At 35.2% G+C, this 15,034-nt stretch overlaps 1 protein-coding gene across 1 annotated transcript in view; it reads right to left on the reverse strand.

Moving 5' to 3' along the window:
* Positions 1 to 15,034, reverse strand: part of LOC111150885 (AKT serine/threonine kinase 3) — a 314,865-nt gene that overhangs the window by 143,490 nt on the left and 156,341 nt on the right. The window contains exons 4-5 of the mRNA XM_022508564.1: positions 14,014 to 14,125; positions 709 to 853 (exon numbers count right to left, since the gene is read on the reverse strand). Coding sequence (XP_022364272.1) covers positions 709 to 853; positions 14,014 to 14,125 — 257 coding nt within the window. The remainder of the gene's footprint in view (positions 1 to 708; positions 854 to 14,013; positions 14,126 to 15,034) is intronic.

The raw sequence follows: 15,034 nt of genomic DNA on the forward strand, positions 1-15,034 counted from the left end.
AGGGAGAGAGACTCTAAGACAGACTCCCCAGAGCACAGAGCTCAATGTGGGGCTTGACCCCAGGACCCTGAGATCATGACCTGAGCCAGAATCAACAGTCAGATGCTTAAGCGACTGAGCCACACAGGCACCCAGCTTTTTAATTTTCTGTAACAACGAAAATCATAATTAATAATTCCATCAATCTATAAACTGGCATTTATTAATCTGGAAGACTCAGGGAAGGAAAACTCCTTTCCTGCACTGGCTCAGGAGCAGCCGTTAAAATAAAAAGCTATTAGTGAGGCTGGGGCGTCAGGCAGGAACCAGAACCATGTCTCCTTCTGCTTTGAGCATACAAAATACCAAATGGAAAATGACCAGATCATTAGGGAAAACATTTCCAAGTTCTAAAATGGTATGAAAAACAGTAAGAGAAAAAGGCAAATTTTAAATCAGCACAATGGTGCTTCACCCAACAAGTTTGCCCGAAGCCCTATCAGCAGTCAGTGTTAAGTGCCAACCCATGAAAATGAGGTGACATCTAAAATTACTTGGTCTTAAACAATGACAGGTATTTCAGATTTACCAGGATAAACACCACCCACACCTACATATTTGCATAACATAAGATTATCGGCCAACGCTTCTTGCAAATGGCAACTTTAGTGTATTTCTTCCAGATACATATACTGTGTGCTGAGGAGGGAATACATTACTATTCTCTACCTTTCTTTTATGATGGGTTGTGGAAGCATCCATCTCTTCCTCCCCTATATTATCAATTTGTGAAGTTGGACTACAATTCATTCTTTCCTCTTCTTGTCTCTGAAGTCTGTCTGCTACAGCTTGAATGGCTTCTGTCCACTCTTCCCTATAAAAACAAGTACAGTTTGCCATTAATAAAGAATGGTAAATGATTCAAGTATTTCCCTTTCGTAAAATATGACATCAACACAAATAAAATCTATTCCAGGATCACACACACCCATACATGGTAAACATATCCTCCTCCCACACTTACTCAAAGGTGAAATTATTCCCAAAAGCACTTAACATTATAGACCTTACAATTGTAGGAGCATTTATTTCAGTATAGAAGAAAAAAGAAGGAAAGGATCATAAGAAACCCTTATAAGATTATAAGAAACCCTATAAAGGTTAAAACCCTTTAAAAGTACAGTTAAATTTTATTGCCTATCCACATCTTACCTATAAAGTAAATTGACTTCCTAGAGCTTGCTGCCCCTTAAAAGACTTTTTTGTTTAGCCATTGTTAAGTTTATCATTGGTATAATCAAGATCTACTGTGGTCCAACGGCAGTTCCAAGAAAAGGTTTTCAAAGTCAAAGCCTTTTACTGTTCTTTTTTTTTTTTTTTTTAATTTCTTTTCAGTGTTCCAGAACCAAATCACAGATAAGTTTAAAAAAAAAAAAAAAAAAAAAGAAGTCATAGTTTGTAGGTAAAACAGTAAATCTCAGGAGCACTGGGTGAAATTTGTATGATCAGATCAAGAATCATTCATTTACATATAAATTTTTAAATCAGCATGTGCTTCTTAAAGTCTGTTAGAATTTTGAGTGGAATTGTCAATTTGGGATAGCTTACTATCTGAAATTAAATTTTCCACTCCATGAACATGGTATAGTCTCCATTTATTTAAGTCTTTAATTTCCCAATGCAATCTTTTGTGACTTTCTGTGAAAACATCTTGTACATTTTAAATTTATTCAGAAGTATTTTATTTTTAAAAGAGTATTTGTTTTTTATTGAAACATAGTTGACATACAGTATTACATTAATTTCAGGTGTACAACATAGTTACTCAACACTTACATGCACTATGAAATGTTCACCACATAAATGTAATTACCCTGTTATGATACAAATTTATTACAATATTATTGACTATATCTGCTATGCTGTATTTATATCCCTGTGACTTACTTTCTGTAGGTTTTTGGAAAAATGTCTATTCAAGCCCTCTGCCTTTTTTAAAATCAGATTATTGGGGGGAGTTCTTTGTATATGTTGGGTATTAACCCTTTATCAGATATGTCATTTGCAAATATCTTCTCTCATTCAGTATGCCTTTTTGTTTTGTTGTTTCCTCTGTAAAAGTATTTTAGTTTGATGCAGTTTCAGTTGTTTGTTTTTGCTTTTGTTGCCCTTGACTCAGAAGAGAGATCCAAAAAGTACTGCTGAAACCATTGTCCTAATTCTTTGAGGGGTTTTATCATTTCAGGTCTTATATTTAGATATTTATTTCAGTTCAAGTTTATTTTTTTGTATGATGTTTAAAAAAAAAAAAAAAGTGGCCCAGTTTCATTCTTTTGCATTAGTTGCGCAGTTTTCCCAACACAAATGACTGAAGAAACTCTCTTTCCCTATTGTATATTCTAGCATACTCTATTGTAGATGAAATGACAAAATAAGCATTGGTTTAGTTCTGGGCTACCTGTTCTGTTCCATTGATCTGTGTGTCTAATTTTGTGCCAGCACCAGACTGTTTTGATGACCATAGCTTTCCACTGTATCTTGAAATCTGGAATTGTGATACTACCTGCTTTGTTTTTCTTTCTCAAGGTTGCTTTTGCTATTCAGGGTCTTCTGTTGTTCCATACAAATTTTAGTTTTATGAAAAAATTATTGATATTTTGATAGGGTTTACAATGAATCTGTAGATTGCTTCGGGTAGTCTGGACATTTTAACATTAATTCTTCTGACCCATGAACACGTTATATCTTTCCAATTATTTGTATCACCTTCTATTTCTTTCCTCGGTGTCTTACAGTTTTCAGAGTGCAGGTTTTCAACTCCTAGGTTAAATTTATTCTTTTTGAATCAATTTATTCTTTTTGAATCAATTGCAAATCTTAATTTCTCTTTCTGATAGTTTCTTATAAGTGCCTAGAAAAGCTATAGATTTCTGTATGTTACTTTTGTATCCTGCAAATTTACTGAATTCATTTATTACTTCTACTAATTTTCTTGGTCAAGTTCTAGGGTTTTCTACATATAGTATCACTCACCTACAAAAAGTGACAGTTTTACTTCTTCCTTGTCAATTTGGATGCCTTTTATTTTTCTTTTCTGACTGCCAGGGTTAACACTTCCAGTACTGAGTTGATTAAAAAGGGTAAGAGTGGACATCCTAGTCTTGCTCCTGATCGTAGAGGAAAAGCTTGCAAATTTTCACCATTAAGTATGAAGCTAGCTATGTGTTTATGGACTTTACTGTATGGAGGTACAATCCCTCTATACCCATTCTGTTGAGAATGAATGGATGTTGTAATTCGTTAAATGCTTTTTCTGAATCTATGGAGATGATTATATGATTTCTATCCTCATTTTGTTAATGTGCTGTATCACACTCACTGACTGATCTGTGGATATAAAACCATCCTTGCACCATGGAATAAATCCTATTTGGTCATGGGGAATGATCCTTTTAATGTACTTCGAATCTGGTTTGTTAACGTTTTGTTCCAATTTTGCATCTGTATTCATCAGAGATATTGGCCTATAATTTTCTTTCTATAGTGTATTTGTCTGGTTTTGGAATTACACTCATGCTGGTCTCACAGAATGAATTTAGAAACAATCCTTACTCTTTAATTTTCTAGGAACAGTTCGAGAAGAATAGGTATTAAATCTTCTATTATTAAATCTATTTTAGATTTAAATTAATCTATTATTAAATTTATTTCATTTAATTTGAGTTAATCAAATCTTAAATTTAATACCTATTAAGTAATAGGTATTAAATATTTCATAAAATTAACTATGAAGCTATCTGGTCCTGGACTTTTTTACTTATTGGGAGTTATTTGATTACTGACTCAATTCTATTATTACTAATTAGTCTGTTTACATTTTCTATTTCTTCATCTTTCATCTTGGAAGATTCTAGGTTTCTACTAATTTATCCATCTCTTCTAGGTTGCCCAATTTATTGGCATATAATTTTTCATAAGAATCACTTTAAACCCTTTGTATTTCTGTGGTGTCAGCTATAATTTTTGTTTCATTTCTAATTTGGAGTCCTGTCTTTTTTTGTTAAGAGTCTGGCTAAAGGTCTATCAATTTTGTTCTGCTTTTCAACAAACTAGCTCTTAGTTTCATTGATCTTTTCCACTATTTTTTTAAGTCTCCATTTTATTTATTTCCACTCTGGTGTGATTATTTCTTTCCCTCTACTAACACTGGGCTTGGTCCTTCTTTTTCTTGACTAAGGTTAGAATGTTGGAGATTTTTGTTTTTTTCTCTTTTGGTAGGCCTGTATCATTGGAAATTTGCTTCTTATAACTGCCTTTGCTGGGTAGCAAAGATTTTGAACTGTTGTATTTCCATTTTCATTTCTCTGCATCAATTTTTTAAGTTTTCTCTGTGTATATATCTGTTAGGTCTGGTCTAATGTGTCGTTCAAGCCACTGTTTCCTTCTTTATTAATTGTTTTCTGCATAATTTCTCCACTGATGTAAATGGGGTGCTAAAATCCCCTCCTATTATGTTAATTTCTACTTTCATGTCTGTTAATTTGCTTTATATATTTAGGTGCTCCTATGTTGGTGCATGGAAATTGATAACCATTATATTCTTGACTTGATCCCTTCATCATTATGCAATGCCCATCTATGTCTCCTGTTACAGTCTTTCTTTGAAAGTTTATTTTGTCTGATAGGAGTATCATTACCCTAGCTTCGTCGTCTTTTTTTTTTTTTTTTTTTTCCCCACTTCCATTCATACAGTCTATGTTTTGTTAGCCCTTCGCTTTCAGTCTGTCTGTGTCTTAAGGTCTGAAGTGAGTCTCTGGTAGACAGCATCTAGCTGGGTCTTATTTTTTTCCCTCTCATTCAGTCACCCTTTATCTTTTGAGTGGAACTGAAAGTCCATTTACATTAAAAGTAATTACTGATAGGGATGCACTTATTGCCATTTGTTGGCATATAACAACTGGCATGTAACCATTTTCTGGTTGTTTTGTAGTTCTTCTTGGTTCCTTTCTTCTTCTCTTACTCTCCTCCCTTGTGATTTTATGATTTTCTTGAGTGCTAAGTTTAGATTCTTTTCTCTTTAGAGGTTTTATATCTATTAAAGGTTTTCAGTGTATGGTTCATATAAGGTTCACATAAAACACTCTATGTATATAAGTCTATTAAAGCTAATGTTCAATTTAACACATTCTAAAAGCACTATATTTTCACTACTGCTCTCCACATTTTATGTATTTGACTTCACAGTTTACATTTTAATTTGTATATACATTAATTAATTATTCTAGATATAACTGATTTTACTACTTTCATCTCTTGATCTTCATACTAGTTTTATAAATGACTGACTACCTTTACCATATGTTTGGTTTTACCACTGAAATTTTTCAGTAGTAATTTTCTTCGTTCTCATTATGGCCTGTCTTTTCTTCTTAAAAAAGTCCATTTAGGAGAGAAGATGCAACATGGGGGGTTAAGGAGGTAGGAGAAGAGTAAATGAAACAAGATGGGATTGGGAGGGAGACAAAACATAAGTGACTCTTAATCTCACAAAACAAACTGAGGGTTGATGGGGGGAGGTGGGTTGGGAGAGGGGGGTGGTGTTATGGACATTGGGGAGGGTATGTGCTATGGTGAGTGCTGTGAAATGTGTAAACCTGGCGATTCACAGACCTGTACCCCTGGGGATAAAAATATATTATATGTTTAAAAAAAATAAAATTTAAATTATAAAAAAAAAAAAGAAAAAAAAGTCCCTTTAACATTTCTTATAAAGCCAGTTGAGTTGTGATGAGCTTAACTTTCATTTGTCTGGGAAACTCTTTTCTCCTTCCTTCTATGGTGAATGACAACCCTGCTGAATAGAGTATTCTTGGTTCTAGTTTTCTTCCTTTCATCACTTAGATTATATCATGCCACTCGCTTCTGGCTTGCAAAGTTTCTGCTGAAAGATCAGCCTTACCACATTTCCCTTTTATATAACTTGCTACCTCTACGATTATTTTTCATCTTTAATTTTTGAAATTTTAATTATTGTGTGTCTTGATGCGGATCTCTTTGGGTTTATCTTATTTAGGACTCTTTATGCTTCCTGGACCTGGCTGTCTGTTTCCTTCTCCAGGTTAGGAAGTATTCAATTCTTAGTTCTTCAAAGAAGTTTTCTTCCCCCTTTTCTCTCTCTTCTCCTTTGAGAACCCTATAATGCAAATATTACTAAGTTTCATGTTGTCCCTTACATATCTTCATATTTTTAGATTCTTTTACTCTTTGCTGTTCAGCTTGAGTGTCTTCCAGTACTTTCAGGTTTTGTCTTTCGGATTGTTGATCTGTTCTTCTGCATACTTTAGTCTGCTGTTATTCCCTCTAAGTGATGCCTGCTGGGTGTGGAGGGGCAGGAGCAGCTTTGGAGGGACACCCATCAGTGCAGGTCCATATGGCAGGTGTCTGCAGTGCTAGCAAGGCAGAAGGAGAGTGTCAGGACTGGTGCCTTCCAGCAAGGGGCCAACTACACTGAAGGAGGTCAAGAAAAATAGCACCTGCCAGTTCTTCCATTACTGGAGAAAGTTCCTACAGATTCCTGATCCTCCAGCACAACCTTCCAATCTTCACAAATAGCCCAGAAGCTTTCAAACTACTGCCTCTATACTGGGTCTCAGAGTGAGTGATACTGTGCACACATTCTTTGAGAGTGCTGTTACATATAGCTCTCCACCTTTCCTGGAGTTAAGACCCACTAATTTTCAAAGCCAGAGGCTATGGAGGCATGCCTTCCCAGTGCAAATCCAGGGCTGAGGTGTCCAATAGAGGTCCTCACACAAGACTTCTGCAACTCTGATAGCCCTCCTGTTTGTGGGTTAGCGTATCTGAGGTTTGGTTTCCAAGTTTGTCTCTGTACCTCCTACTCTTCTTGATGTGGTTTTTAAAATATATCTTTAGTCATGGAAGAGCTGTTCAGTAGTCTTCAGGTTTTTCTCAAAGTGAGTTACTCTATATATAGTTATGGCAACGGTGTGACTGTGAGAGGAGGTGATCTCAAAATCTTCCTACTCTGCCAATCTCCCTTGAACAACATCAATTGACTGTTTTCTTAGAAAGTTTCTTTCTTTGGCAGCATTCTTCACTTTCTTAGAGACCCCTTCCTGAGTTATCTATTCCTAACTATTTATGCTGCTGTGGAGGCTTTTAAAAATTTTTTTAACTTTCTGATTTTTTGGTAGTACTTACAAATAAAGTTGGTTTTGTATGTTTACCTTGTACCCTGAAGCCTTATTAAGTTGACAAATGTCTAAAAATAAGAGCAGTTTTACATCTTTCTTTCCAATCTATTTGCCTTCTACTTATTTTTCTTGCCTTAAATGACCTATATCAGACAATTAGTAGAATGTTAAATAAAACTGGTGAGAGAAGACATTGCTACTCTGTTCCAGATCTTAGGGAGAGAGCACTGAAGGTTTTACCTTTGATGATCACATAAGCTATAGGTTTTTTTATAGACAGAAGTTGAGTAAGTTTCCTCTATCCCTTGTCAGCTGAGTGTTTCAGTGATGAAAGGGTACTGAATTCTGGCAAATGCTTTTCCTGCATCTGTTGCGATGACCATGTGGTTTTTCTACTTTATCCTCTAAATATAGTGAATTTAGTTTAATGATTTCAGATAATAATGCAAGTGAACTCTTTGGATACACTCCATTTGGTCATGATTTATTATCTTTTCCATATTTTTGGAATTTGTTAAAATTTTGTTAAGAAACTTTGCACTGATGTTTGCAAGTATATTAGACTATAGTTCTATCTTCTTATGATAGCTTTGCCTGGTTTTTGAAACAGGAGTGCCCTTTTAAATAAGTTGGAAAGTGTTCTCTTCTCCATTATTTTCTGAAATAGATTGTGTAGGACTGGTAATATTTCTTTAAATATTTGACAGAACTCATCAGTGAAGCCATCTGGACTTGGGAGTTTTCTTTGAGAAAAGGTTTTTAAATTATTAATTCAATTCTATTCATTGACATTGGCTGTTCAAGTTTTCTAATGTTTTCTTGGGTTGGTATATTTGTAATCTGTGTATTCCCTCTTTTCTTCCTTTTCTTTAACAATCTTCCAAGACGCTTTCCATTCTTTTCGTTTTTTTCAAAGAAATAGCTTTGGTTTATTGATGATCATTTTGTTTTCTATTTCACTGATTTTTGAGTTCTACTATCTCCTCTGGATGTTTACTTGGGTTTACTCTACTTTCCTAGTTTCTTAAAAAGAAAGCTTAGGTTACTGACTTAACTTTCTTCTTTTTGTGTATAGGCATTTATTGTTATAAAATTTCCTTCTAAGCACTAATTTTTATATGCTTTATTTTCATTATCACTCATTTAAAAATGATTTTCTAATGGCTCCTGTGAATTTTGTTTTTGACCCAATGATTTTTAAGAGGTATGCTGTTTAATTTCCAAATACTTAGGAGCTTTTCAGGTTCTTATTCTTACTGATTTCGAAGCAATTCTATTGAAGCAAAAACCATATTTTATATAATTTCAGACATGCTAAATATATTAAGAATTGTTTATGATCCAGAATATGAGCTGTCCTGGTAAATATACCATGTGCGTTTGAAAACAATGTGTATACTCTCACTTTTGGGTATAGTATTCTGTAAATATCAACTACATCAAGGTGGATGACAGTGTTATTCTACGACTTTGCTTATTGTTTTTCTCTAGCTGCTCTATCACTTACTGGAAAGAATTTAAAAATCTACAAATATGGTTGTGGGATTGTCAACTTTCTCTGTCCAATTCTCTGTCCAATTCTGTTATTGCATGTATACATATTTATGATTGTTACAGCATCCATATTAATTGACGCTTTTATCATTATAAAATGTCCTGGAACTCTCTAAAATATTATTTTATTTTGAAATCTGATATAGCAAATCTCTCCCTATGGTTATTGTTGGCATAATATATTTTTCTAATCCATTTATTTTCAACTTAGCTATGTCTTTATAATGCTTAAAGTGCATTTCTTATAAACAGCACATAAATCGGCCTCGTATTTTTAATTCTGAAACTCTTTGCCTTTTAACTGCAGTGTTTAACCCATTAATACTTAATTGAACTATATATATGGTTACACATAAGTCTACCATTTTGCTTTTTCCTACTTTTCTCCTCTTCTTTTTGTCCTCCCTGTTTTTGTTTCATTATTTTAAAAATTTTCAGAATTCCATTTCATTTTTCCTGTTGGCTTCCCTGCTTTGTTTTTGGCATACTTTTATACATAGCATTAACTTCACACAGTCAACTTACATAATGTACTCTGGATTAATAAATTTTTTATGATTCTATTTCTCCTCATATCAGCATTGTAGTCATCATGTGCTTGCTTTCCTTTTAGCAATGAAATCTTAACATTCATCCTCAATTTAACAAAATCTAATATTATATGTCCATACTTTTGAGTCTTCTAGGAAACAGTTATGTCATAAGACATTAACTCTCATTTTCCCCTCAACCTCAGTTTATATATTATTATTTTAATTTTTCATTATTCATATAATTAAAGCACAAAATGTTATTATTATTCATAAGATCAATACTCCTTTGGTTTTATCAACTTATTTACTATTTTGTTTTTCATTCCTTCTTACATCTCTTCTCCCATCTGGGATTATTTTTAGTCTGTCTGAATAATGCTGTTAGTATTTCCTTTCCTGCAAGTCTGCTGGTGAGAAATTCTATCATTTCTTAACTGAAGTTATTCAAATATTTGACTGAAATATTTTCATCTTAGTTTCACCCTTCGAATGTGGTTTTGCTCATTAGCATTTATTTTCTTTCAGCACTTTGAGAACATCATTCCATTATCTCCAATTATCATTCCATCCCATATATTACATGTCAGTTATTTCTATTGATAACACCTTTTGGTCTAATTGATGCTCTTTTGAAGGCAACTTATCTCTATTGGCTTTGAGGATTTTCCCACGTCTCTGTTTTCAAAAGTCTAATGACACTAAGTGGTTTTTCTTTGTATTTTTCCGGCATGAGATTTTTCAGGACTTCCCAAATATGTGGTTTGCTATCTTTAGCCATTTTAGAAATTTTTCAGCCATTATCACTTCAAATATTTTCTGATCCATTGTTTCTCTCCTCCATTTTGAAACTCCAATTAAGTATATGTAAGACCTTCTCACTGCATTCATCTTACACTGGCTTCTTATTTACTTTTATTTTCCATCCTTATCTCCATGTTTCATTCTGCATATTCTGTTATAACCTATATTTGAGCTCCTAATTTTCCCCAATGTTAGGCCTAATTTACTGTTAAAACTATCCACCAGTACTCGTAATTTAAAATTTTTTTTTCAATTTTAGAATTCCCATTTTATTCTTTTTTATAATTTCTAGCTCTCTGATGAATTTCCTGTCTTAAATGTTATTTCCTTGAATATACTCACACAGAGTTCTTTTCATCTCTGTCCGTTAACTCCATTATCTGGAGAGCCTATTTAGTTGTCTGTTTTGTCTCTGTGGTTTCAGAATCTTTGAACCGTTGTGTACTTGTTTATTTTTTAATCCTATCAAACAGTGTACATTAAAATGTAAATAGAGTTTGAGATTGTCTATATTTACTTTTAACAGTCCCAAGGAGACTTAGCAAAAGTGGATCACATTAACCAAACTTAAGACCTCAAATAATTGAAAGCTAGACTTCAGTCCTTAAAAGGTAAATCTAAATCCAGTTTATCCTTTTTCCTAGTGCCAACCTAAAATGTACTGACGTACCATGACCCCTCTTTGGTAGGCCCTGGATTCCAGGACATGATTCCTACATCTGACAGTTACTCCAAATGTCAGCGTCTCAGACACTTCTAGAATCGGCAGGCAAACCCTAGTAAAAGAGTGGGCTCATCTCTCTGGGTTTTCACCCTTCCATAAAGTTTTGTTCCCATCATTCTTCACAGGTAAATTGTCCTGTGTATGCCTTTTCCTCTTTTTAAATTTTGTCCATCTTTTCAGAGAGTTCTCAGGTTGACTGTTGACCTAAATTACCCTCACTCACCACAATTAAAATATGGATGTATGCTCTGCAGAGAAGTATTGGGCCCAAATATCTCACTAATCAAAGAAAGCAAGCAATCTTCTAGTTCCCACATAATGTTAGAAAATATACTCAATTTGGAAAACAGAATGGAGACCCCCCCATGAAGCAAATAAATTTATCTATTTAAAGTATACATACTACTTAAATGAAAATGAATCAATTTTCATAATCATTCATTTAAAAATATGCATTTAATTAAAATGCCTAATATATGTATGCTAGTAAAGCTCAGTTAGCCATGGTGTAGTATGAACTTACAGCCAGAAGGGAAACCCTGATACTGTAAACATGTACAATGAAGTGTTCTAGGTAAAATGATAACACGTTTGCACTGAGAAGAAAAACAATGTTAAGTTTGGAGTGGGGACCAAAGGAGCGAAATGATTTATAAATGGGGAGGTATACGGTGAGCTGGTATAGGAAGAAACAAGCAATGGAAGGCATGTCTGGTATAAGGGCAAAGAGGCCCGGAAGCCGCACAAGCGATGTGAGAGTCACTGCAGAACTGGGACTTGGGAAACTACAAACAGCTCCCTGTAGCTGTGACAGAAGGGGTATAGGCGTGCACATGAACGTGTGTGGGCAAGTGTAGTGGGGCCATCGTTGTGACAATGAAAGTGATAAGCTCTAAGAAAGAAAAATACTCTCGGTTGTAAAGTGGATGTCCCAGTGTAACAAAATAAACTGTACATGAAACATCATATTTCATATATGACAGTGAGTAATTTGAAGTGCGTTCAGTCAAACCAGAGAAAAAACAAATGTTTATGCTATCAGAAAAATTATTATATATTATTTTAAAACAAAAAAATAATAGGTCATCCTACCTGAAAGGAAGAGACAAAATTACTATTATTTGCAGATACTATGCCTGCAAAAGCTAAGAACGTTTTGGGGGACCAAAAAAAAGCAGCAACTGAAGTTTTGCTTTACTCTAATGTTTGCTTTTACCTGAAATTTTTTCCTTTCTTAATTTTCTTACTTTTAGTTAAGGCCTTTTCCTTCCCTTAGAAGTTAAAAGCTTTATTAGCCTTCTCTAACAAAGACCATGCGGTCTTACTGCTAGAATGACAGAGAAATCAAAGAGAAAAAAACCTAAAAATACAAATATTTATGTATATGTGCCATCCGTAATCAATGAAGACAGAATGGATTATTCAATGAAAAGAAATGAAGAACCGAGCTGGTACAATAGTCTCATCCCTTGGAAAATGCAGATTCTAAACGTCTATCATGCAATAAAACAAATAGAAGGGTTTTTTTTAGATTAAGATTAGAGATACATATTTCATTTACAACAAGAACGGATTTTAGACTGGCAGACAGAACATAGAAAATACACAGCTTTTCTAGTTCTCACTACATTTTTTCTAAGTCTTCATTAACATTAAAGTCATATAAAATCTCCAAGCACCAGATTCTAGATGAATGTAGAAAAACACACCCCATGGTAAATATAAAGATGCTGTTTTTCCATTTTTTTACTAAAACTGCTTTCTTCTAGTCATAAATGCAAATAAAAACTGATTGTTCAGAAAAGTAGCATGATATATAAATGCAGGAACTACTCTGAAGTCTTAAGACATGGCGTAAATCCAGCTTTGCAAACGTAAATGGCAAAATTAATCATGCTTCAATGAGATGTTGTAAATCCACTAAGAATAATATTTCCATTCATTCAGCCAGTCAACAAATACTATGCTGGATCCTGGACTAGGCTGTAAAGATAGAATATTGAGCAAGGAAAATACGATCCCTGCTAGTCAAGAACCTCACGGTCTAGTGAGAAAGGCAAATGAAGATTACAGGGCTGAGAGACTGGATATAAAAGGTACAGGGAGGTGCACAGTCTCTAGCGGGGGGACCTCCCTCGTCTACAAGAGTCAGAGAAGGTTTTGTAGGAAATGTGGTGTTTGAAGCTCAGATCTGACAGATGAATGGGAACTGCCCCAATGATGGTTACGGGTGGAAGTATAAGCACACTGAGGACTTAGCAGATAGAAATGCCCCGGGAGGACAGGAGTGGACAGGGAGAAAAGACATACGGAATTTATGTACGCTCAAGACCTAAATATGTCTGCACAGAGTAAGACCGGGAGTGTACAAAAGAAAATTGGATCTGTCCTTAACTCCGGTTATAAAATTATGTTTACTGATCAAAAGCATTATTAAAATAATACTTTACTATTTACTAAAGCCTTATGAGAGGTTACTTTTGGCTTTTTTTTCCAAAAATCTTAGACAAATCTCCTAAGACCTGCTTTACTCATTTGGAACATAAAGCTAGTAATATTTGACTTCATGAAGTTGCTGATTTGGATCAACCATGATAACATCTGTGCAAGAAAATGGTTTTGTGGTTGGGCTTGTTGGACTTAACTCAGTTAGCACCAGATAAAAGGGTATGAAAACAGAACTAGGGGGTTGGGGGACAGAGATCGCAGGAATGCACAGATCCGGAGCATGACAATATGGGCTCAGGGAAGTGGCCACTCCCCTCTTTAGCAATGAGGCCGGTCGAGGCCAGTGAATCCAGGTCCTGGTTTTTCAGGGAGCTTAGTTCCAGTCTCAGGATCCTTCCCTGCCTCACACTTGGGCAGCCCCTGCATAATGGCAGCGCTGCTTGAAACCCGTGCCAGGACCAGCCTCCGGATTCCAAATACGAACACAATCAATTCGACCATTTTTTAAGGTAGTGTAGTTATAAAAACGTCCCAGTTTATATTTCAGTTTTTAAATGTCCTGGTTTTTGTTGAGAAGAATATCTTACAGCAGTTCCTGAGGTTGTTGCAAGCCCCTGTTATCATACCAGAAACAATCATTAAGGGACTACAGGATTTGACAAATGTGTTCGCACAGATTTACAAATGCGGGCGTCAGATACACATATATCTTTACACCGACTGTTGCTTTTTCATGAAATAGGAAAAACAGGTTTCTTACCTTTCCTCTGGAGTATCTACATGAAATGTTCTCTCTATAACAGTGGTCCACTGAAGACATCTGATAATAAATGTGTTTGGCTTTGGTCGTTCTGTTTTCATTAACTGGCATTCTAGAAATAACATAAAATGTCTCTTTGAATATACTTACATTCAAACCACGAAGTAAATAGTCGAGAACGAAAGAATTCTGTTCGAGGCAAAACCACTGCCCTCTCACAGCTTGCCACAGGCCTCCCCTCGGGATGTTCACAACCTGGCCTCAGTCTTCCTTTCCAATCTAACACCCATTCCAGCCACATGCTCTATCAACCAACCAAACCGGATGACTGAAGTTTCCCCAGATACATCTTGCTCTGTCCTTTATCTACACCTTCGCTCCAGCTGCTCTTACGACCTGGACTGGCGTCCGCTGAGTTCACCCTTACCCCCAAGTAATCACCTACACTCAAAAGAATACCTAACCTTTAAGGCCCAGATCCAAACCTACATTCCCCTCTCCATATTCTCATTATTGTATCCCTCATTTTTCATTATCTTGTATTATTATTTTTCACTTAAGAAGGTATCCTGATCCCTTGCCAAACTGTACACCCTTTGACGATATATACCACCTAAACTCTCAGTCATCACAGTCTGTGGAGCCAGTGAGTCAAAAGGGATAAATTATGTCAGGGAATATCTCGGAAGACTTCAAAGAAAAGTAGCATCTCATAGTGGCTAAGAGCGTGGATTCTAACACCAGCATTCCTGGATTCAATTACTTTTCCTACCATGTAACCTTGGACAAGTTAAATTAATCTCTCCGGTCTTCAAGAATTAAAGGGGAAACAAGTACCTACATCATAAAACTGGTGTGGGAATTAGTAATAAATCAGTAAAATACTCAGCATAACGTAGGACACATAAGCTTCCAGTAGATGTTAGCTATTATCATCAGGTGTACACCTGCGTGGGTTTTCAAGGATATGTGGTATTAGATGACAAGACAGAGTAGGGCAGGGTTGTTTACTGACACTGCT

Source organism: Enhydra lutris, unplaced genomic scaffold (genome assembly GCF_002288905.1).
Source record: "Enhydra lutris kenyoni isolate GAN:26980312 unplaced genomic scaffold, ASM228890v2 scaffoldscaffold24, whole genome shotgun sequence".
In the NCBI taxonomy this organism is placed as follows: Eukaryota; Metazoa; Chordata; class Mammalia; order Carnivora; family Mustelidae; genus Enhydra; species Enhydra lutris.